The sequence below is a fragment of the Fistularia commersonii genome, chromosome 2, assembly GCF_037954325.1.
Source record: "Fistularia commersonii isolate RoL2024-O1a breed Wild chromosome 2, RoL_Fcom_v1.0, whole genome shotgun sequence".
Classification (NCBI taxonomy): domain Eukaryota; kingdom Metazoa; phylum Chordata; class Actinopteri; order Syngnathiformes; family Fistulariidae; genus Fistularia; species Fistularia commersonii.
Window position 1 is genome coordinate 15840332 of NC_141285.1, and position 26271 is coordinate 15866602.

General features: G+C 39.7%; 1 protein-coding gene across 1 annotated transcript; it reads left to right on the plus strand.

The window, feature by feature from the left end:
- Positions 1–4223: 4223 nt before the first annotated feature.
- stox1 (storkhead box 1) lies at positions 4224–25759 on the plus strand. Its single transcript, XM_086170184.1, has 4 exons — positions 4224–4683; positions 19728–19880; positions 19970–22586; positions 25309–25759. Exons 1-4 carry the CDS (start codon positions 4353–4355, stop codon positions 25460–25462), a joined length of 3255 nt encoding a protein of 1084 aa, XP_086026310.1. The 5' UTR covers positions 4224–4352; the 3' UTR covers positions 25463–25759.
- Positions 25760–26271: the final 512 nt, after the last annotated feature.

A 26271-nucleotide genomic window follows, 5' to 3' on the forward strand; every position in this document is an offset into this window, starting at 1 on the left:
TTTACAGTACATGCACTCTGTTCATAAAAGCATAAATTGCTTAAATTGAGACAATTTTGAGCCAGTTGTGTTGCTGGGTTCATGTAAACTTTGGAGCTGTCTCAGTTAGTTCAAGATAAAATGCAGCTCTGAAAATGCAGCTCTTAATAGTGTAACTGGTACCTCTTTTTGTGGCCAGCAGTTGCATCCCTGCTGGATATCACAGGGTGGGAAGGTTTTCAGTCTTCTGGTCTGATGGGATCTCTACATGATCGGGGCTGGATGTGGCGTAGTTGGTAGAGCGGGCGTTGGTTGATGGTTCGATGTCATGCAGAAATGTCCTTGGGCAAGGCATTTGAACAGCTGGTCGGTGCCTCGCGTGTGAATGTCATTTTGTGTAAAGTGCTTTAGAGCTCAATACGTGGGGACCATTCCATGCATCACATTTTGTATTAATGAATGACACATTCTGCTAAAATTCTTGGTTGCCAAACTTAACTGTTTTTCTGCATTAAAATATTGGTAGGTCACTGACTAAATGACCTGTACCTGAATGACTAATGACCTCTGACCTCCACCACATGAGGCAACACAATGATCCTTTGCATTTCCTCTCTCTGACATCTCCCTTTAAATTCCCCAGTGTCACACGGTCCTGGCAGAGTAATACGCTCTAAAACACATCCCAGACACAGGACGTGTTTTAGTAAGGATGAAGCTATACCATCTACACACTGACTCTTTAGCAGGAATTCCGACTGAGGTCTTGAGACAGTTTGGGCCATATTTATTCCTGGCATGGTGGTAAAGAGGAAGCCCTCTGGGGGCGTTTTAGTCAGAAAATGTCCTGAGAGCCAAGATCTTATAGCAGGACCAGATGTTTCAGTTTGACTAAAACATTCAGATCAGTATGGTGGTTCGCTGAAATTATCATATTCAAAATATACATTGTGATCACATCAAGGCTGTGTCCCTCTGGAGACACCTGATATTACTTTGAAATTGCCTCAGTGTGCCGAGACAGGGAGAGATATGTATGATAATCAGACGCAGGATTTTGTGTAATTATGGTAACTTGGTGAACTTTGCTTTTTGATAATCAGTCCCACTAGTAGACTAAACATCGGGAAGAAAGAGCCCTCGGCTTTTGAATGTGGGGAAGGCTGGCAGCTCAGGCCCATTGTCTGTGCTCCAACAAAACAAAAACATCTCTCTCTGAAAGGCCTAGACCGTATCAAACAATACGAGCATTTCTCCAAACTTCCTTGTCATTGAAAAAGCGCCAAAACATTTGTATGTGTTTGTTTGTCTTCTTCCAATTCAATGTCAAATATAGTTTGAGATATTAGGCGGTAAATTGTTGTTTTTTTTCAATCCACACCAACCATTTACTCATTATTTATAATACAGAGTATTTGTTTGATATGTTTATATCTTGAATTGCCTGATGCTGTTGTCCTTCATGTTACACAGCCTTTCTTCATTATTAAAACCGACATTCACACAGGTTTTTTTTTGGTCTTTTTGCCTTTCGTCCCAGAATTCAGTCCGACCGCTTTAATAGTTTTGGATCTGTTTCGATCTGCTTTGTGTTAAAACTAAGTTAAATGTGTTTGTCCGAGCCATATTTTGTCTTTATGTATAGGGGCTTTATGTATAAAGACTGTAAAGGAATTAAAGATTGAGCGGACCTTTCCTTACTTCTTACCAAAAGATAGAAAACTCCTTGTTGCCACATAAAGTCTTTGCCAGTCTTTGCTCAAAGCTTCAAACTTCAGTCACCTTAGCTCTGTCTCCCCAGGACATAATTCATCCTGTGTACACCCGGCTGATGTATTCTTTTCATGTACAGAGGAAGCACAATATCCTGTTCCAGAACACGGTCTAATACAAAGTGAGGCAGACTGGCCCCGGGGCCTCTCGGGGCCAGAGTGCTCCTATGACTTAGCCACAGGTTGTGATATATGAGGTGTCTGTTTGTATGTGTTTGAGTCTGCTTGTTACAGTGTCAGTAAAAAAAAAAAAAGGGGGGGTCTTTCTTGAAAGCACAGGAGGATGTGGTTCTCTTTTGTGACAAAATCATTTGCTACTAGAAACTCTCTCAAAATGAAAAGCTTTTCCTCTTAGATTTTCTAATGGAAATCATGACTCAATCAATTGATCCTCTCTACAGAGAAACCTTTTTCTTCCTGTTGAGTGAAATAGCCTTGCTGATGGTTGTGTATTCGCTGACGGATGTTAAGGTTCTTTACCCGGAGAATCTAACGTTGACACCATCGGCCGGCAAAGTGATTTAACCATTGTAATGCTTTTCCGCTCAAACAGAGGCAAACAATGCCAGTGTCGTGCAGCATCAGCATAGTAATTTACGTATAATCAGAACAGCGCATGACTCTTGACAAACCTGTTCTGCTGCTGTTATTTTATATGCATATGGATCTCTGACCACCTCTGCTTCTGGATCAGAGGCTGCATGATTTCCTCAATTAGCGCTGTCTAAAATAAACGAGAAAGCCTTTTTATTTCACACTGAGTTCAGCCCCTTGGAATCTCAGACTACTTTTGGATCTCATTATTTTAGCTCTTTTATGATCACATAGAACTTGGGTTCTACAGTCTTCAAATGCAGCATTAGGTGATAAAGCTGTTTCCTTGCAGCTTTAATGCAGTATCATGGAGAAAATTACATAATCATTTGCTGGGGGAAAAAAAAGTGTTTAATGGTTAGATACCTGTATTTAATCCTAAACAAACAAATGAAAAAAACAGGCATTATTACAGCCTTCAAGTATCCTAAAGCAAAGAAGGGTGTATCAGGATCATCACGTACTGTAAAATAATTTTATGTATGAAGTTCTAAAGGTTTTCCCACTCTAACACGAGAATTCCAATAGTTAATTTAATGATAAAGAGCAGAAATCTAATAAATTACAGAATATTAGGAAATAACTGACAGGGAGCCTAGCAGAAAACCAAAGAGGAGATTTAATGGACGGAGAGCAAGATAGTGGTTGGATAAAGGCAAATGGATAAGATTCTTTATTGTCATCGTACATTACGGCACAGCAAAATTTTGCTTCATGGCCACAAAGCAAAATTCCAAATTTTAAAAACGAAGACACTGTTTCATCCTTGGGTGACTTTCTGTGAAGCTAAGTGTTGATGACCATGATGTATATATATACATATATATGTGTGTGAATCAATAGAATATTAATTTATGTATGATTTAAATATTCTTTTACCTAAAGTGCAATACTTTGCGTTTTGATAAATACTGATAAATTGTGCATGTGTACAGGACTGTCTCAGAAAATCAGAATATTGTGATAAAGTTCTCTATCTTCTGTAATGCAATTACGAAAATAAAAATGTCATACATTCTGGATTCATTACAAATCAACTGAAATATTGCAAGCCTTTTCTTATTTTAATATTGCTGATTATGGCTTACATCGTAAGAAAACTCAAAAATCCTATCTCAAAATATTAGAATATCATTTTTTGTTTTTTCAATTGCATTACAGAAGATAAAGAACTATCACAATATTCAAATTTTCTGAGACAGTCCTGTATATACACTGCTCAAAAAAATAAAGGGAACACTTAAAAAACACATCCGAGATCTAAATGAATGAAATATTCTTATGAAATACTTTGCTCTTTACATAGTTGAATGTGCTGACAACAAAATCACACAAAAATGATCAATGGAAATCAATTGTATCAACCCATGGAGGTCTGGATAAGAATCACACTCAAAATTAAAGTGTAAAAACAAACTCCAGGCTGATCCAACTTTGATGCAATGTCCTTAAAACAAGTCAAAATGAATCTGTGTTGCTTCCTGAGTGGACACTATGACTTCACAGAAGTGTGATTGCCTTGGAGTTACATTATGTTGTTCAAGTGTTCCCTTTATTTTTTTGAGCAGTATATTTTCTACATTGCTTAAAACGAGTGAATGTGTGAAATAGTGCAACCATTTATTCATTGCCACCGTAAGAGATGCAGCTATGCAAAATGAATTGTTCTTCTGAGCAATGAAAAAAGGCGTTCATTCATTCATTCATTCATTCATTCATTCATTCATTCATTCACGTGATTCAAGTGCGTCGAATAAGCGCCCGCGCAAGCGTACTCCCACACCTGTGCCCAGTCAGTGGGAGGTCCACCTGCGGGTCCCTGCCCCGCGTTCCCCCGCGCCCCTGCGTGTCCGCTCTTTGGAAACCGAGACAGAGCGCAGTTTCTTGCGTGCCTCGCCGCGGGACGCGTGGCAAACCCGCACTCGGATTTTTTCTTTTTTTTTTTTGTTCCACGCGTTTTCACGTCCAAGCATGGCAGCCGCCCCCCGAAGCCGACGCGGGTAGACAATGTCTCAGCAGCCGCGGTTCGTCCAGCTGACCTCCGCCGCGCTCGCCGTCGTCCTCGGGCCAGACGAGGAGAGCCTGCGTGCCGGCGGAGGGTCTTCCCACGCCGGGGACGCGACGGGACGGGAGATCTTCGCGGATTTCAAGGCGGAGAACTCGCGTTGCTTTTGGAATAAGAGACTGGTCACGGCCGTCGCCGAAGTCTACTTTCTGGGATGGATAGAAAACCTGGTGCTTTTCGTTCAAGGGAACGCCAACCACCTGGAGGTGCTGAGGGAAGCGTGGATGCGCAGAGCTCTCAGGGCTCCGAAGGGCTTCATCCTCAAAGCTGTGGGTCAGTAACATTCTGTCTCCTCGCCAAACCAGCACAGGATGTATTTATAGGAGGCTGCATTTAAAAATACCAATGGTTCCAGGCGAAGGCACTTGACTAAATGTAAAAAGGCTGCGGTGCAAACGCTTCAGTTAGAAATGAAACACCACAGTGAAGAGATCAGATTCATAGAAGGTGGTGGCAGATTCTTTCCTTCTTTCCTTTCTCCCTTTCTTTCACAGATGTTACCATGGTTTCTGTCAACATTTGCCCACCACAACAAATGCCAAAAAGCCTGTAAATCTTCACCGACGCCTTGCCGATGTACCGTTTCTCAGTCTTTTGGGCTCGACCCTTAAAAACTCTGGTTCCCTTCCATGTCAGAAGTTGTTTCGGCTTCACAGGAAAAGGCCAGGGGTTTTTTTTTTCCCTTAAATTTACTTGGGTCATTCATTTTTTTGTGTGCTTCTGATCAAAACAAGGCACTCCACAAAACACGTGGCTGAGAAACCTTTATCACCCCACATATCTGATCACCCTCCTCTGTTGTCTTATAGCAGATAAGTTGTCTATATCATTGAACGCTTTCCAACAATCCACATCCTCATATTCCGATGGATTTCAAAGCAGCATGCTTCCACACTTAAAAAACAAAACAATAAAATCCTTTATGCTACCTCCTAAAGCTCGATGTCATGGTCTGAGGTCTTTAAACGTTTGAGGGAACTCTGAGAAAATGACAGGCCCGCTTGGGTTTCAGACATAATAACAGCATTCTTAAGATATCGCAGCATGTTTTTGTGACTTTAAAAACCCAATCCTAGTGTTTGTGAACTGAACAAATACATATCGGGGCTGTTTCTAGATTTCTTCCTCAAAGTGGTAGCCTCGAAAGGACACTTATTCCCGGAACTGCAGGGATAGTGTTTTGAAGGTTTGCGAATGTTGTGAGGACAATTGGAATGGGTTTCTTTTGGTTGGCACTGAATGAAAGACTCAACGCACACATTGTTTCTGAGTTGCCTTGTGTTGCCTTGGCTCCATCGCGGTTTGATTTTCCATCAAGCTATCTGACTTTGTCCCGGGCCTTGCTACTGTCTACCGGGCAATAATACAAGTCCGGCTTCGCCAATAGTCTGCTGTGAACGGTAAAGTGATAGGCGGAATGCGAAGGGGAGAAAAGAGACCACACAGGGGGAGACCTGGGAGTGGAGAGCAATGGAGGGGGGAGGTGGAGGTTGACATGTCATCCCGGTGTGAGACCGTTTCTGGTTGAAAGCTTCACCTCAACAGATAAGCAAACACCCAGGAGGCCAAAGGTGGCGCTGAGCTTATTATGATGCTGGACGATTGCAGCTATCTGCAGAAACCCGAAACAAAAGTTCCAGAACAGCAGGCAGAGAGCCAGCCGCCGCAGCCCGTTGTTTTATGTAGTGAAAAACAGTCCTTTTGTGATCACATCTTTTACCAATCAATGCTAAGCTTGCATTGAATCGCAGTTCCTGAGTCGAAGCAAATCTTACACATATAATAATACAACACGAGTCCGGCTTTGCCAATAGTGTGCTGTGCACTTCTTCATCAGAGGTGGAAACTAACATTGAATTTACTCACCTTACTGTTAGTGGTTTTCTCTCTACCAGATCTTTTTGGATTTTTTTTTCAATCAGCACTCTCCTTCTAATTTACATTCTGTTTACCGTGGTTAACTTGCCATATGGGAAATTTGAAATTCTTGTTCATGATGAAAAGCAGGAGAAAAAATGATTAGTGGTTTACTGTAGTAAATAATGTTTGTTGGTCAAGCAAAAGAGCTGATGAGTGCTAAAATCACACAAAAAGGGAAGAGAGGACAAGTGTAAAGCAGTGATGGAAGTGAAACCGAAGATCAGCAGTCATGCCCAGGTCATGTTTTAAGTCCTAAATCCGTTTGTTACGGAATAACAGGAATTGTTGTGAAGGACAATGGACTTGTGGGGAAGGGGGGTGAAAATGTGAGCAAACTGAAGATGCTGGTTGAGAGAAACAATGAGCGGGGAGATCTCAAGTGTCATCACCTTAACCGCCTTTACCCTGAGACAAATGTGAATATTTTTAGAAAAGAAGGATGTTCTTGAACACATTAATATCACCCTGAATGGTCGCATCGCCTGAAATTTTACACAATGGCCCATATTAAAACTCACTTTGAAAGGAGCGCTCTCAGATTCCAGCTTTTCAAAATATATCCTCTTAATCCTTTCTCATATTTCATTTCAATACGCACTTTCTGCTTTTACTTTAGGGTTTTTGAGCTAAGTTACTTCAATTATAGTAATAGTAATTTGCTTCAATAGAATATTTTGTTGCTCCTCTTACCTCTGAAATGATCAGGTAGTAAAACAAACAAAAAAAAAAACTTAAATCCCTGGTCTACTGCTCTGAATCTCTTGTTTTCCTTCATTAATGTGCTGCACCTTCTGCTGTCGCTTTCTAACATGGCTGCATGAGGTGTGTGTGCACGGTACACACGTCTCACATTTGGATGCAATGAAGGGGCTAAAACAGACGTTGCTTCAATATATTACACCAATACCAGGCATTTCGCCTTCTTCTCCTTCCAACAACTCCTTCACATTGAACCACGACAATTTGTATGGAAATCAGCTGCGACGGTTGGCAGGCTGTTTTATGGCCCCTGTACTGGTCAGTGGTGAATCAGTATTTGTTGGCTGAATTGATCATCAAAATTAATGTCCCTCCATTTTGTGGGCAGTGAGGGAGGATGTGAAGTCAGAATTCCTGATCCCTATCAAAGACCTTTACATTGTATTGGTATGAAAATATGTTTGCTAAAAAACCCAAAGAGTAATGAGAGATGAGTTGCAGAAGACCTCAACCGCCTCTCTGTTTCCTTTCCTTAGAACAAGGTCTGCTAAATGAAAGATTATGTGGCTAATGCGCTATAACGATAGACTTGTGGTCTCGGTTACATGACAAATTTGGAGAGACTGGTGATGCGGGCAAAAAAATCTGCACAAACCGACAGGAAAATTTGATTTACCATGTTAATTCCCGATTTGTCTAGTCTGGTCTTTTAGCTTCTGTCATGACTGAAGACACATTGTTTAGTGGGCATCATGTGATGCAAGAAGAGAGGTGTGCAGGAGGTTGTGAAGTGGAGTGAGGTAAGGTAAATAGTTGAGCACAAATAACGATTTTTTTCGTTTCCCTAGCAGAATGGCCGGCCCTCTTTGCTTCAACCCATGAAAATCTAGAGTGCATTTTTCATTCATGTTCTTTAACTCATGCACGTATTGATTCATTCCTCTCTCCCCTCAAGAAAATTGTAATACAGGCCGCCTAACGCTGTTAAATTTTAAATAGATATTTTAAGCTGTTTCCAAACAGTAGCTTATTCACTCATTCACTGTATAAGGAGCAAAATGCTGATTAAATGTGACATACAGTTCTGTCTGTCAGGTTATTTTAAATCTGATATTCCTCCTGTGCCGGCACACCATTTCCTTTTACCAAATCTGGGTGGAAGTGTAAAGGTTTTTTTTTGTATTCACACGAGCCCTATTTTTTTGTGTTATTTTTATTGCCCATGTATTCAAATGCATTTCTGACCATTACAAGTCAACAGTAGCTTGCGCCTTTTTCTTACAAGTGAGTCCCCCACTTTGTTTTGAGATGTGCTCAGGTTTGCAATTTGTTTTTTCCAGTTGTTTCAAGCAAGCATATTAAGAAACGTATAAAACAGAGTGCACAAGTTTCATAACACTATTTCATATTTTTTGAACCCACCACTGAAGAGCAGAACATCATTTAGCAAATCACATTGGAAGCACAGACTTTTCTTCAATAATTTTATGTAGCTAACAGATTGCCATTGATCTCATTTGCTCCAGCTTATGTTTTGGTCTGTGCTTTCCCACGTTATTACTTTTAAATATTACTTTATGAATTCACCATTATTTTTCCCATTTTTGTCTGTCTTGTTTATAATATGTACAAGTACAGATGTCATGTTTTTCAAAGAAACATCAAGTGGTTTTTGGTTAGCATTCCGATTCTAAACATTTATCTCCTGTTTAAAATAACATTTATTTACCACAGTACCGCTATGACTACTGATCACATAAACAAAGGTGAACTAGAATTATTGAGGAAACATCCTGGTACTAAAAGTCAGGGTGCGCCAATACTATGATGGTGAAAAAAGGGGGGGTCTGTCCTGTAGAAACCAGAAGGTTCATAATAACATTCAGCTGTTTCTGCATTATTTAGAATGTCATTGCTGTTTCCTCAGCAGACTGGGCATTGATCCTGGAGCTGAAACATTTATAGGGATTGAATCTGTGGTGTAATGAGGTGTCCTATGTCCGCTGTAAACTGCCCTCCTCCATTTTGAACGTGGAGATGAATGAGTTCACTGGACGAGACTCTCACTTCTCACATTCACTCACTGAAAGGCTTCTCTGGCCATGATATAGACATATTGGGGTGTTTTTAAAGAACTAATGCATCGCTAGGCTGAATGCCTCAAGCCCACATTATTTTTTATTTATTTATTTTTTTTAATGCTATGTTTCATTTAACTCACTGCACCGTAAGGTGGTCAAGCATTGCTGAAATACCTAATTTACTCTTGAGATACTTTCCTGAGTTCCACTATAGCGAGAGCAGTCTTTGTGGTCCGTACTTTTCTTTAAAAAGTGTATTTTTCACACAAAGAGTGTCCCCTTTCATGAGGGTATTTTGTCACAGTCTCAAAGCACTCCACTAATGGTCATAAGTCTTCCAGATGTTAGGTTATTAACTATGACAACCCCTTTCTGGGCCACACTGGGTTTAAATGCTCCACCCTGTCCTAAAAAAGCAATGCAGGTCAAAGGTTACAACCTTCTCGCTAACAAGCCACCTTGGGTTGCTCCACCTCAGACGGTTTGTACAAAGCAAACAGAGAAACAAACATCAATGCAGTAGCCAGGTGCTCCATCTCCCCTCATTGAGTAATTCTTTTGTGGGTGGTTTGAATTTTTGTGCATGTGACAGGGGCTGATTATGTCCTTCTTGCAAAGAATATGTTGGGTACATAGGAATGTAACCACGTAACAGATGTGTCCATTCTATGTCTGCTGTTTCCTTCAGAAACAGCTTCCCAAAAATACATGCTCCACTTGCGTACAATGCTATTTTTCCATTTAGATTTTTTTTTTTTACCTAAGTTTGTAACTTTGTCAATTTGAACAACTAAAATAAAAAGTGACAGAAATGAAAAGTAACTTTTTTTTCTGTTGGATTTTGCAAATAATTTCCCTCTCAAGCTATTTATCCAGTCATTCAGTCAAATCAAACAGAAAAGACTAAGAAAAATGATTTGAGAGAATAAATTTAGTTAGCTAAACCCTTGAACGTTATACTGTTTCACAAGTCAATCAATATGTTTCTTGCATTAGCAAACAACTACAGCAATTTTTTTGTGGAGCGATACCTTTTCCGTACACAAACTTGTTTGAGTCATAAGACTCCTAATTCATTCATCCTGAATACATGCATGCTACTTATTAAGTTCTAGTATTTAAGAACGGCATTGTTTTTTCCTGCACATGTATTATGTTTATTATAATAGCAAGTTGAAACCTTGACCTTCCATCTCAGATGCAATCTTGCATGTCCCTGCGTGTGAGTGAGTTACTACATATGTGCTTGCATGGCTCTCAGCAAGTCATTTGTTAGTCACATCCTTTTCCCAATGAGCAGGAAGCTCAACCCCAGTGTGAATCAGGTATGTCCGCCTCTTTATTGACCCAAATATTGGCCTTACCCATAGCAGTGGAGTGGAGCGACGCCAACAATAACAGCTGAGGACTTTCCTCTGTATCCTGCAGCTTATAGCCTACCCTTGAGTTATCGTAAGGGATTTATCTTCATTTGCCTCCTTATGAGACAGAGCAGTTAGGCCAGTAGTGGTGCTGCACAGCATAAAATATTACTGTCATACTTCAGCTTCTGATAGGGATGTTTTCTTTGATTCATCGTTTCGTTTTCTTTGATTCATCTTTTTTTTTTTTCTTTGATTCATTTCGCACTGATAAAACAACTCCATGCGGTACAGAAAAGCCGTATCATTCTGTTTTGAATGCGGAAGATACTATCAAGGACCACACTCAGAGCTGTCTGTTGACCAGCTAAGGCACACTAGAAAAGAGAGGCTCATATTACAGACACTGTACGGGAGCCTTGCTCTTAATTCAGGGAAAACAAACGCAGGAATCTGCTGCAGCTTGATGCAGGAGGAGGAAATGGGTTTCATCTGCATCCAATGACTGCCATTGCTCCTGATTAATGGGTGTGCATCTGCTAGACAGCTTGCACACTACTTATGTTGTATCTGAGCTCCACACATATTTGTTGCAAAAAGGGGGAAATTGCAAAGATGGAGTGAAAATATTAAAGGATATATATTGTTTGTAATAAACATTTCTCACTTATTCCTGTCTTATGAGATGAGGTACTAACAGGATAATAATTTTTCTGTCTTTCCCTTATATAATGCAGAACTTTTACAAAATATGAGGCATATAATTTATCCAACTCTTGAAAAGAAGGCCTCTATAAATGAGCCTTAGGGGACACCCCTTGCCGCACACAAAACACTGTAGCCAGTTATGAAATTAGCTCCACGCAGATGAAGCTGAGCTGGAATTGCTATGTACTTGCAGAAAATTTAGTGACTGCATCAAATGCTGAAAGAATACAGTACATTGGTGCAGCTGGGATTTTCGGCATGACGTTGCATGGAGAAATCAAAAAGCCAGACGAAGGTCAAAAACTGCTGCAAGACTTGTAATCCTCATGCAATAAAATTTTCAGGTCAAAGCACATGGCTGTCACAAATATGCTGGCCTCTATGCTTTACACTTTGAAGTTATGTTTAGGCTGAATGCAAAATATCTTTGACAAAACAACTGTTTGGCATTTGAGTGATGTCTCAAAGACAATTTTAAACATATCTCATCACTTATCGTACTTAATGTACTTATCTATTCCACTACAATGCTTTTGTTGAAATGCCACTTTTTTATTGGAGAATATAAAAACCATACACATTAGTTCACTTTCCCACAGTGATTAATGTATTTATTTTTCTATTCAGCATTCCTTAAATTCATTCGTAAATCTTTCTCATCAAGGTTCTGCCTTTTTTTTTTCAACATAATTAGGAAATATGTCATTATCCATGTGTTTTATGAATTGGAAAGATAAAAGCAACCATAAATTGTGGTTTATTGTTGAACCCATCCCTGAAGTGGTTTATATGTATTAAATCATGAACAACGTTGTTTCTTACATATGCTTTTTTCTCCTAACAAGTACAATTCGGGACTATGATCAATCATTACATTTAAGGACTAAGACTACTTTTCGGTATGGTCTGCAGAGATTAAATGTCGGCGTACTTGGCTCAACTATTAAGCCATAGTTAGGTATGATTGGTTTCACATTTTTCCATGGTGGTTGCCAATAATTGTGATAATAAATCAGTTTGGTCATAACATGAGAAAGATCAATAGGGGAGATGATAGATTCTTTTACATATCATTAGTAGTAACAGAAAGTCTTCATGCCATGAAGGATCTTCAACACATCAGAGTGACATACAATGTTTTTGCTTTGGCTATTATGCAAAATTGGCAACAGATGAAGTTGAAGATTTTTCTGGGAAAACTCTTTCAAACACATTATTCTGCTGGTGTATAATGATGTACTTTGGTTTACATGCAAAAGAAGACATCTGGCACAAAGAGCTGTGATACAATAGCTGTGTATTTCTCTGTCCAGATACCTCTATCAGTATCTCATTTCAGAGAGCACTTTGGCCAAAGCTATAAAATCCTTGTCTGTTGTTCTTATTTTAAACACCTGGTCAGGTGTTTCCTCTCTCAAATGAAAATTATACTTTTTCCTGGAACGTAGTTCAGTGCCAGATCACCTCATTATCTTGCTGCTGAGCTGGTTTGCAATTCAAATAAGTCATGTAGCAAGTCAGATGGTAAAAACATTACCAAGTGACCGTAAAGATATGCAGCCAGAATGGTGACCAGCTATATGAATTTAGATGTTTAAGCATTAGTTACAGGCTTCCCTGCTTTCTTTCCAGCATACATTAAAATGCCTCATGGATAGTTAGCAAAGTGAATTTCAAGACTATGGCTGGATAACAGATACACAAAATGAAGCCATACTGCTTTTCCTCTTTCTTCTGTGGCTTTGTGGCAGCTCATTGCCAGTGCATGTCTCTATGGTGATGGAAGTCAAAACAAACCCAGCTTGCATGTCCCTCTATAACTTAAAGCTTTAGTCCAGGAATCTGTCTCAGTCATGCATATCCCCATTAATGTTCATCCAGAATATTCATCATGAAAATGTGTTTTCCACTTCATCAAAACGAGTGAACATACAGCATTCTAATTGTGCTTTTTTTTTTGCAAACCCTGATTATAAGAGGTCATTGTTCAAAATGCTTCACTTGATATTTAAACAACAACGGTGTTGCCATTTAGTAGAGGCAATAAGCCATTTGAAATGTTCAAATAAAAATATTTTTGGATTCTGAATTTCTACAGATAGAAATCCATTCTCTACTCTTTGTCTGCTTATATTGTGTTTTGACGCATGAGATGCAAAGACAACACAGATCAATGTGTAATTTATGGTATGTTGTTTAAAATATTTTTCTGAAATCCAAGAGCTTTGAGGGTGGTGGGTGAGGTTCGGTTGTTTGTACATTTTAGCCAAGATTGCTCTTTAAAGGGATCTTTCTCTCGCTTTATTGGGCTGTTTAACCATGACACGGCATCTGTCCATTCTGTGGTTCTAAAAGACTGTCTCATAAAGCTCTCCTTAAAGTGTCATTCACAGAGGCAAAAGAAGGGGAGGGTGGGGTCATGGCAGACTGCTAATCCAAAACAAGACAGACAGACAGACTTTATTTATCCCTGAAGGGCAATGGGGGGACACATGGGTTAGCAGCATCAAAGTTGTAAACATGTGAACATCAAGAGTAAAGTAAAAGAAAAAAAGAGAATTATAAATATATATATATACACACACACATAAATGTGTATATATATATATATGTGTGTGTGTATATGTATGTAAATGTATTTACGTTACATATATGTGTATATAAATGTGTTTGGGTGTGTGTGTGTGTGTGTATATATATATATATGTGTGTGTGTGTGTGTGTTTTTGTATGTTTACATATATATGTTTGTGTATAAATATGTGTATGTATGTGTATATATGTATGTATGTGTACATGTGTATACTGTATATGTATTTATATATGTATGCACATATATTGGTATATGTATTTATGTATGTGCATATATGTGACTGAGAATGAATCACAACATCTCCATGTTGACATCATCACCATTTATCTTGAATTTGACTGCATGAATGTTTGACAAAATCTTACAAGACGTAAGGTAACTCACAGGTCTTAGCTGAATGAGTTAGGGAGGTTTTAGCATTTTGCACCACAAGTTCATCACGCAATGGCATGCAGTATATCCTTAATGAGGGGGAGAGAAGATTAGACTGTTTTCCCACTGGAGCCTTAAAGATTAGATGCTAAAAGGATGAGATAAGACTGTGTGTGCATGTGCGTGTGCGTGTGTGTGTGTCCTCGTACCATTTCTGGTATGAATACAAACCTTGTTGGGATCTGTAGTACTTATAAGGACTCCTAATTCGGCAAAATCTCATGCATATGTGATCCTTCTTTAGGTTTGGAATAAAGCTTGATTTGAGGTAATGTTAAACTCAGGGTGAGGCTTTACATTATGGTTGGAGGTCAACGCAGTGTCCCACCAAACACAGCTACTGAAAGGGTTGTGTGTTTGTATGTATGGCGGGGGAACGGTTAAGGCTGCCTTTGTCTATTGCCAGAAAGGCTGTGAAATAACGGTATTTAGACTGTATCTCCATGTTTAAAATGCAGAGTATTTAGCCCCTTCAATAAATCCCCTTGGAAAAAAAAAATGAATTTAACGTGTTACTTTTCCCCTTTTAATGCAGATGCTTGAAACAAAGGGTCGACCACTGGACATCATAGGAAAATTAAAAAATTACTGTGGCTCTCAGTCCTGAGGAGAGTAATTTGATTTGCCTAAAATTGAGATCATTTTCTTTGCCTCCTGGTGTATATTTTCATATTTTGAAATGTGGTATGGTTCAGCCCCTGTGTATTTTTACAATTATAACCATTGCACGATATTTCACAATTAGAAAATTCCTTGAGAAATGAACACAAGTCAATTAAATTATTTCTCAACAGACACAAGTGTTGTTTTTTTCCATTCCTTCATTGTTAAGTTTATATAAACAAATTGAGCCATCGTTTTTTTTTGTTTGTTTTTTAAATTAACTCAAGCATAATTTGTTCGTTCGTCATTGACAATTGATTTGGATACAGGTTTCCTCTCACTTTCTAAACATGGCCCATTTAATACCGATCATGTTTCGGTAGACCTTCATTTATTCATAAGACTGATAATATTTATGTTCTGTTCTTCCCCTAAATCAGGTTACTGTTTCACTGTTGCATTTTTCTCACATTGCCAGAAAAAAAATTGTTCAGCTGTATTGATGAACACAGTATATTGAAAAAATCCCATGCATGCTTAAAGAACAAAAACACTTGTCTCAGTCAATGTTCAATATATGCTTTACTACACACATCGGAAATGTCCAGATGTCACATGCTGTTACTAAGAAGAGTTTAGAATGATATAATGCCTTGTCCATCTAACCAAAGTGTCAGAGGCCAAATATATTTTGAAAGACAGGAATTAAAAAGTATTTCAGTCTTGAATTACGTACTCATGGGACTTGGAGGTCAGTGAACAGCACAACCATGTGAATACATTTGGCCCTGATCAGTATCAGCAGCCATAAGATAGAGAAATACTCTGTCAATCACCTCCACCTTCTGAATAGTCAGGTTCAGATATTTCTCATTTTTGACTCTCTGAGCGCTAGTCTGTGTTGAAATTCTGAATTTACATTGTAGCAGGCGTTACATGTTTACAAAGCATACTGTATAATCTGTCACAGTTTATGACATTACATAGAAACACACTGTTCAACCTTCTTGTGAACTGTGACAGAGAGTTTAAGTAGTCCATTTATTATTTCAAATGTAGCACTAAATTTCTAGCACAAAATGATATGTGAAGTGCCCACACAACAAGCTTAATACATTGTGGGTGTTAACACCTGAGGTTAAACAATAGATCTTACCTGTCCCATAATAAAATCTCATTGTAACTTCCAGTCCTGGTTAAAACACTTCAATGTATACTGGGACACACTCAGTTTATTTGTGTGTATCAGAACCAATATTTTCCATAAGACATCCAGATTTTATTCTATAGATTGAGCTCAGAGTGGGGCATATGAATGCATAGTTGTTGTTTTTTTTTACCATATGACACAGCCCAACTTGTTACAACTTGTATGACATCTTTAGGGGTCTTTGGCATCCTCAAGATAAGCCAAAGCCACAAAACAAGAAAAACTTATAATCGCACTTAGTCGGGATGATAGAATTAGTCAATTGCTCATTGAGGCAAATTTATTTGATTTGTTGCTTTTTCTACTTTTCTCAGGTCTTGAGCCCTGTGTGACAGTGCAGCTGCTTTTTCCACTCATTTTCTCATTTTCAGGGTTCTGTTGCCATGACACCCAGCAGGGTATTCAAGCTGTGTATGACAAAGAGTGTTAGTGGTTTGGTCTTACATTACACAAACACGGAGGTCCAGTCCCCCTGGTGAGAACACGATTACAACAAGAACTCCGACCGTCACGCCTACTAAAGTTAGACTCAATAAACATTAACTCTTAGCCTCGCCCTGCTCTCTACTCTGACATATTTTCCCACCTGGGGCAATCACTTATCAAATTTTAAAAACCAAAAATGTTAAACTATAATTTTTTGTCTTTTTTGGGTTCAACTTCATCTTTAGGGTGTCCACTCTAATGCTGAAAATGTATTCTTTTCTGTTTAGTTTTTTTATATTTACAAGTACAATCACATCGGCTGGTGTGGGTCAGGATATCCTGCTTTGCACAAGGACATGGTCTGAAAGGAGCCCAAAACGGCCTTTGCAAAAATGTTTGGGAGGTCATTCCATTCTCCCAGCAGCGTTGTATATTTTTTCAATGAGTAAACTGATTCCCCTGGATTTAAATTTTAATTATCTCTGACCCCTTGTGTGATCATATACTTGGTGACCTTTATGCTTTTCTGCATTTGAAAATGGTTGTGAGTTGTTGCTATGTGCACAGCCCATAAAGCATAGCTATAGAAAGTTCACAACAATGAGAAGCCAAGTCAGCAGCAGTAATTCGCTGCCCAGGGATTGTGCTATTGAGATATCTGCTGTGAAGTTTAGTCCGATTAATGTCATCTGTCTGAGCAGGGGAGGACAAATGTTTTTTTTTTTTTTTTTTTTTTTTTTTTACAATCCCTCTGCGTGTCATAGGATCAGACTCACAAAGAAACCCTCCTGTCTGCAAGCTCTATGAGCCTTGAGTAAGCTTTGAGTGCTGTTAATTGTTTTATGATTTTTTTTTTTGTGGTGGAATTCTTGTTATTTCTTAAAAGATGGCAATGTATTGATGTATAAAGATAGCAAAGGTTGGAAGAGTTTACTTTGAATCATTTGTGACTCTTGTCAGTGAATGCCTATAAGTTGAATACCAGTGGAATTGGCCTCAATTGACATCATACTGAAAAATGATATCTAAATCAGCTCTCTGTTTTGTCGTATATCTCATTTTAATGATATGTTTGGCATGGATTTAGATCTCATTGCATTGCCCTGCAGGTTTGATTCATTAAGGAAAGTTGTTAATGAGGTGTAGCCGATTGACTATTACCAGTTTTACAGTCCTTTGGAAGAGGTGAAGACTGTGCAGTATTGTCTGCTTTTTCATTTGGAGGAGGTTTGATTTAAAGCCAGCCCAGATGCTAATCATTCACCAGTAGTGGTGAATTTGGTGCTTTGTGGTTTCCACTAAGCTTACTTTTCATTAAACACTGCTGTGTGTCCTCAGCTTGTTAATTTACTTTGTAAGCAATTTGTGTCAGTCCGGTTTTTCTGGCAATGTATCAATTGTTTTGAATTACTAAATACCTTATGCCAAGGAACCAATGGGATAGCTTTCGTTTGTTGGGTGGTTGCGGTGGTTATCGCCCTCTTCATGGAAACAATGGCAAAAAAAACTTTTTCCTTGAAATTGTTGTGGGGGGGGGGGTAGTAACAGAATGGGGGTCGTCTTGCACTCATTTTTTCTGATTTTTGTTGTTTTTAGTCAAAAAACTGCATTAGAATTTAGGTTTAGATATCTCAATCCTGGCAGGGGCTATAAGACTATGCTCAGAAGCAGGTTGTTCTATCTGTAATGGCTGAAGTCCATCTTTATGGATATTTGTGGTGTAAATCACAGATTTCATCATAGTACCGTATTCTTTCCTCCACTTTCACAGCAGTTTGATATTTGACGAGATTACGATGTTGATGATAGAATAAGTATTTGAACATATTTGTGAGGCTTCAATCAATATGCAATGATTAATTTTCATATGCATTATTTTTATATATTTGAAAATTTTGCAGGTTTTGGAACTCATAAAGGTATATCTTTTCTTAAATACATGAAAATCCATCACGTTTTGCTACACAGTGCAGAGTCCTTATTTCTGACAGACATATATTGTGCAATATTCAGAAACTGTGCAATATTTCAATATTTCATCTCATAACAGCTACACTGTGCAATATTTCATCTCATCTCATAACAGCTACACTACAATTTTCCCTTCTATCATACTATTGTGCACTCCTTACCTCACTTGTTACTAAGACACTTATAGTTTTATCACTGTTTACTAAGACACTATAGCTTCACTGAGACACTTTATAGTTTATAGTTTATTTTTATTTCTAATTCTGCCTTTTCTTTTATTATTTATTACTGTTATATTTTCTGTAACTCTGGCACAGCAATTTCCTTCGGGATTAATAAAGTTGTTCTTATTCTTATTCTTATTCTTAAGAACAGAAAAGTAAACCTGCCACTACATAGTGCTGTCAGATGTCTTCATGAATTAGACCTTCATATTATACTCTTAAGGTTCTGTCACATTCCATGTGCCCATTGTGGTTGTATTTAAAGGGCTGCAAAGTACCTAAAAAGAATATAAAATGCATCACAGCGTTCACATCAGGCTTATCTAAGAAAAAAAGTGTTTGCTTTTATTAATTATCTATGCAAATATGTTGAATTTTTATTTATTTTGTATAAATGATAAATTTAAAGGAAACCAGCATCTTTAACATTCCAGCCAGGATGAATTATTTTTGTCAAACGCAAAGCATGTAATCAACATTTAGCACACAGTCATCATATACAAAATTTGTCGAGTTGCACGAATATGTCCAGATGAAGTTTTTTTTTAGCTTTCTCAGCTAACAAAACCTTTTGGCTTTTACAGTCAACATAAAACCATTTTCATTGTGGTAAATATTGTTGAGCTTCTATTCTGAGACCATAGACTTGTGATAGATACAGTTCAAGCACATACCAGTGGGTTAAATCAACAAAGTGATTCGTCACTAATGTCAACTTAAACAAAGATGTCTTTCTTTCCACTGGATCTTTCACACTGTCTCAAACATATTTATCAAAAGACACCTCCATGACATGTAAGCCCTCTGAGATATGGGGAAAAGGAAATATGATCTCTATTGCAACCAGACTTGGTCAAAGGTCTGTCCTCGTGCTCAGAAAGAGACGGACATGATTCACATAAACAGACCACCTAGCTCATGAAAAGGAAAGTGGTCGGTGAAGGAATGTCAACGTCAGTCCTTTGGTTGTTTTCACAGGCAGGACAAGTCTACGAGAGATCTTTAAACCAGTTCTGTTTGCGTTCACCTCAGCAGATCCACCTGTCTTAAATCTACCGCCTTGTGTGTGTATTTATTCATTTCCTTCAGGCGACCTGTCCCCATTGCAGATGTCCCCCATCCATCAGTCCCAGTTCATTCCCCTGGCTGAAATCTTGTGCTCGGTCATCTCAGATATGAACTCCTCCCAACTCACCGTCAACCAGGAAGCTCTTGTTAATTACATGAGCAAAGCACATCCAGGTAATTCATTTATTGTAATTGCATAGGCTATGTAACCTACATATTTGCATGTCTTTTGTCCTTGTAACTTCTCTTGTCTTTTGTCTCAGGAATAACCATCCCCTCTCAGGACATCCTCTACAATACTCTAGGCACTCTGATAAAGGAGCGCAAAATTTATCACACAGGAGAGGGCTACTTCATCGTCACACCTCAGACCTACTTCATCACCAACAATATGGTCCAAGAGAAAAGTTGGTGGACTTCTGGTTCAGCAGATGACCCTCCATTGCCTCCAGCCATTACTTACCTATTAAGCAATGTCTCCTGTGTTGAGAACCCTCAGACGTCCCTTTTGGCACATTGCAAGTCCTGCAGCTGCTTCAGCCCTCCCCAAATATCCCACAACACTGCCTCTCCTACTATATCAGCTACTGTCCCTCTCTCGACTATTGCTGACCAGCAATCTGTCTCCGTATCCATCAGTGAATGCACAGGCAAGAGCTTGAAGTGGCCTCGGCCATCTGATAACAAGCCTACGGTCCAGCATCAGTCCACCTCCACTGCAGCAGACTATCAGGCAAGTGAGGCCAGCAAAACTACAGGAACTACCAACGCTACCAACCGCAAAGAAAAAGACAACAAGCTGGGGAGAAAGTTCGGCCTCAGTTTCTTTCGAAGGAACGGGGTTAAAAAAGAGAAGCCAAAGAAGGAGTACGCCTCATTCTCGGGTCAGTTCCCTCCAGAGGAATGGCCAGTGAGAGACGAGGAGGACCTGAACAACTTACCCCGTGATCTGGAGCACGCCATCATCAAGCGCATTAACCCTGAACTGACTGTGGACAATTTGACCCGACACACAGTCTTAATGAAGAAGTTGGAGGAGAGGAGGGAAAGAGTTGTAGACCGAGTATTGGACAGGGTTTTGGACAAAGAGGATAAGGGAGTGGACAAGGGCATGTCTACTGAGATAGTTACATTCTCAAAAGCAAGACATCATCACTCCTCCAAAGGAGGGGGAGGGAAAAAATCCACAACAAAACCCTCTCGCTGTAAGCGAAGGCTCTACTCCTCCAGGGAGAAGCAGGTCGAAAGGGAGAGGGTTAAGAGTAAGGCTCCTTTATGTACAGACAACCACCCGGAGGGGGAGGATTTGATCTCTACTCGGCTCAGAGTGGATATCCCTGTTGATGAACCAGATAAATTCGAGGGAGGTGGAGCTGCTGAGGGAAAATCTCTTTATAAGAAACGCATTGAAAATCCTTTCCAGACTCATTTAAACAAAGACCCGGCTGAAACTGTATATTCGCCCGCTATTAACAGAGAGCATCGTAGGCGAGGACTGAAGGAGGGTAAGTCTGCAGGGTCTGGGAAGAAGGAACGAAAAAGTCACCGCTCCAAATCCTGGGACCCACATCGGGCTAAAGTGGCCATTACAGATGAAGAGCGTACGCTGAAATCCCCAACATCTGAGGAAAAGTATGAACATGAGAGGAATTCTGCCACGGAGCAAATGCTTCAGGCAGACTTAAAGCTCAACAGAGACCATGACTACAGCTCAACATATCCACAGAGCTGTACACTCCGGATTGATGACAAGGTCCGCCACCAGAGGGAGGAAAACAGGGTCGAGAGCCGGGAGTCAAAGGTAAAAAATGGGCTTTTCCACGAGGTAGATTTCAACACTCAAACAACAGATGACGGCCTTTCGACCACTCCCAATACTACACTCTCCAACCATCCTTCTGATCCTGTAATCAACCATTCATATGAGCCGGGTCGTCCCTGGGCTAAGTCTTCTTTGCAGCTGAAACACGCCACCAGAGTTGTATCAAATATTGAGAAGCCCGATGGACTCTCGCCTCCCTATCAGACCTGTGAAACCACAGCTGTGCAAGACCAAATGGAGATACGAGCAATCGCAAACAATAGCAGAGAGCAAAGGAGCTCGGTTGAGGGAGAGCCAGTAGTTGATTGCGCGTCTTCGGTAACAGACGCAGATGGTTTCATTGAAGATGACAACAGACTGTATCAGAGAGCAGATGAGCAGGAGGAAGAGGATGCCTGCAGCTCCCTGTGTTTGAATGAGGAGGAAATTACTGATGCTGGAAAGATGTATTGCACAGTGGACTATCACAAGCCCTGGTTAGTTAACAGTGACTATGAACTCCAGTCACAGTGTCAGGATACCAATATTCAGTATTACGGTTCTAATTTCCACCAAGTCATCCCAGTCCAACTTTCAGAGGACAGTGCATCTAAGAGCCAATCAACCACCCAGAGGGAAGGTTCCCTTTTTCCCAACAGACCTGTGGAGACCATCCAACATCATCACCATGGGATTAGATTACCAGGCACCCAAGTTGAAGCCAACTTCAAGCAAGAACCTCTATTACAGGGGAAGCGATCATATGAATCCAAGCTTGATTTGGACAACCCTGACGCCCATGAGGTTGCAAACTGCAGCATCTTTGACTACTGCCATACGAGTGAGACAGAATCAGATGCAGAGACTGTCCACAAGTCAACCGATGAGGGTGATGGTGAATCATCCCAGTCGGTTGCGGAGCTGGAGCTGGAGCAGTGTGTGCATGAACAGGGAGTGGCTCTGAACCAAGCAGCTGATCTGAGTACGCCCAGCAGAGCACGAGGGGCAGAAACTGGGGAAACAGTGGAACAAGGGGAGAACCACAGCATTACAGGGGACAGTGGTATAGGTTCTCCAAGGTTAGTACCTCATCGTTTTGAATATAGCCTCCCCAATATTGGATTTTTGGAGTTGATAGTCCAATATTGACGTTTGAGCTGCACTTAAAGGTTGTCATGCCATTATATGACAGCCGCAATGCATATGAATTGAAAATCAGAAAGATATACACAGTTCATATTTTAGTTGGTATTTACAATCATGTTTGCTTCTACTAAACCAAATACAATCGTGAAAAAATGAAATATTATGTTTAACTGAAATTGGAACCTTTGTAAGAACTTTTTTGGGGGTTCACAACCAAATTTAAAAAATAAAACCATACGATTGTCAGCTGTCATAGGCATGTCATCTGATTATAGAATATACAGTGGGGCAAAAAAGTATTTAGTCAGCCACCAATTGTGCAAGTTCTACCACTTATAAAGATGAGAGAGGCTGGTAATTTTCATCATAGGTGCACTTCAACTATGAGAGACAGAATATGATAAAAAAAATCCAGAAAATAACATTGTCTGGTATTTAAAGAATGGATTTGCAAATTATGATGGAAAATAAGTATTTGGCCAAGAACAAAAGTTCATCTCAATACTTATATACCCTTTGTTGGCAATGACAGAGGTCAAATATTTTCTGTAAGTCTTCACTAGGTTTTCACACACAGTTGCTGGTATTTTGGCCCATTCCTCCATGCAGATCTCCTCTAGACCAGTGATGTTTTGAGGCAGTCACTGGGCAACAGGGATTTTCAACTCTTTGTAAAGATTTTCTACGGGGTCGAGATCTGGAGACTGGCTCGGCCACTCCAGGACCTTGAAATGCTTCTTACGAAGCCACTCCTTCATTGCCCGGGTGGTGTGTTTGGGATCATTGTCATGCTGAGAGACCCAGCCATGTTTCATCTTCAGTGCCCTTGCTGATGGAAGGAGGTTTTCACTCAAAATCTCATGATACGTGGCCCTGTTCATTCTTTCCTTTACACGGATCAGTCGTCCTGGCCCCTTTGCAGATAAACAGCCCTGAAGCATGATGTTTTCACCGCCATGCTTCACAATAGGTATGGCGTTATTTGGGATGCAACTCGGCATTCTTTCTCCTCCAAACGCGACAAGTTGAGTTTCTACCAAAAAGTTGTATTTTGGTTTCATCTAACCATAGGGCATTCTCCCAATCCTCTTCTGGATCATCCAAATACTCTTTGGCAAACTTCAGACAAGCCTGGACATGTACTAGCTTAAGCAGGGGGACACGTCTGGCACTGCAGGATTTGACTCCCTGGTAGCGTAGTGTGTTACTCCTGGTAGTCTTTGTTACTTTGGTCTCAGCTCTACGCAGCTCATTCATTAGGTCCCCCTGTGTACTTCTGGGATTTTTGCTTACCATTCTTGTGATCAATTTGACCCCACAGGGTGAGATCTTGCGTGGAGCCCCAGATCGAGGGAGATTATCAGTGTACTGGTATGTCTCCCATTGTCTAATAATTGCTCCCACAGTTGCTTTCTTTACACCAAGCTGCTCACCTATAACAGACTCAGCCTGGTGCAGGTCTACGATTTTGTTTCTGGTGTCCTTTGACAGCTCTTTGGTCTTGGCCATAGTGCAGTTTGGAGTATGACTGCTTGAGGCTGTGGACAAGTGTTTTTTATTCTGATAACCAGTTCAAACTGGTGCCATTAATACAAATAATGTGTGGAGGACTAAGGTGCCTCTTAAAAAAAGAAGTTACAGGTCTGTGAGAGCCAGAAATCTTGCTTGTTTGTAGGTGAACAATTACTTAGTTTCCACCATAATTTGCAATAAAGTCTTTAAACATCAGACAATGTGATTTTCTGGATATTTTATTCTCATTCCGCCTGTCATAGTTGAAGTGTACCTACGATGAAAATGACAGGGCTCTATCATCTTTTTAAGTGGGAGACCTTGCACAACTGGTGGCTGACAGAATACTCTTTTGCCCCACTGTAGATGTCCTTAAGTTTGTGTTACAACCTGAATTTAACCAAATATCAGTTTCTAGATGTTTGTTTCCAGCTGGTATGTGCTTGTATTATAATTGGATCTTTAACGTATAAATTATTAAAGTGAAAAGTTTGCATATTACCATGAAAGTACTGATATATCTGTAAAGTAGATGTTGACCTTTAAAATTGACCTATGTAGCCGTCCGACGCTCAAAAATAATTCTCATGGACATGAGCCTACTTAAATAAGCGTGATGAATAAAAAAGACAATACAAACACTAAAGAAATCATCATTATCTTTTAGCCCCAAAAAATAGGTACATCCCTCCGGCCAGTGTTTGAATAGTTTTCACATGAGACTAATACAAGCCTGGCCTTTCTATGAATCCACCCCTTTACATTCTGTAGGGGTTTTAGATAATAACAAAATAAACCGTATAGAGATGGCTTACCCTCAAGGTTACACCTCTGTCCTTGGCTCTGCTCCAATTTATGTTTCTTTACTTGAAAGTAAATTGTAATAAAGCTGAACAAACACCTTATAATGAATGATAACATCTAGTATTTGGACAGAAGGGAGTCATTTTGATAATTACATGTAATAGCTGTGCAGCACTTATATTCTCATGTTATAATCAACAGGAAAGCGACAACTCCTTTTTTGGAGTTTTCAACTCAGTGTTGAATGCAATAGGACAGTTGTGTGCATGAAACAATCACCTGATAGGAATGGCATATTTATGATCATTTTTCTCCACCCCGTCCCCATCTCCCCCTTAGGGCCTGCATCTGTTCAACTTCAAGCAACACTGTCATTCTGGAGGGTCTGAAGAGAAGAGGGTTTTTACAGAACCTGGAGAAACTGCACTCCAAGAGCAGTGGCATTCGACCACAGAGTTCACTGCTACAGCTCACCACTGTCATGAACATTTAGCACGCCGCAACGGGGACACCATCTCGTAAATGTAATTGACTGAAAAGGTCGTGGTCCCTCATGGTCAGTAACACTCATATATATCAAGAACAGGGATTGTGTATAGATAGTGTAATTTGTTTTATTGTAAATAATACCTTTAAATATTATATGCAAAGTTTTTCATCACTCATTGACTACCCTCAGACAAAAGTGGGAAATCAAAAAAACATGTAACTGTGTAGCATGTCTTTAATTTTCATTATTTTACTGGTATTTCAAATGGCCAAATATTAAACATTTATATATAAAGCAAAATGTGTTTTCTCATTTTATTCCCAGTGATTATGAGTCACTCTTAATATTGCTTGTGTTACTGTACACCAATGCAAATACATAGGTGTTTTCATTTTGGGATGTCACAGTGCAAAGAAAAAAAACTATGAAAAATAAAGGACATTTTAATTATTTAATAGTGCCTACTGTAACACAGAGGTGCCAAAAATACAATCCAGACTTCATAGTCCATTGAGCCAGCTAAGAAACCCGAGCTCTGAAATGTTATTGCAATGTTTTAATCTGACCTCCAACTGTGATAGAATGGTGACCAACAGGAGCGTGGGAGGAAGACGAGTTGACTGCTTCTCAGGCTATAAATTGCAGTGCACAACTTCCCTAATTTTGCACTCAGGTAGCAGTATAATCTAGGGACTATCAAAAGAAGAAACTGTTATTACTAGCAGGAGTCCACAGAACATTTGGTGTGGTAAATAGTGACATCATGTGGATTCTCTCGTCACTGCAATGCAAGGAGTGAATACAGTCGTCAA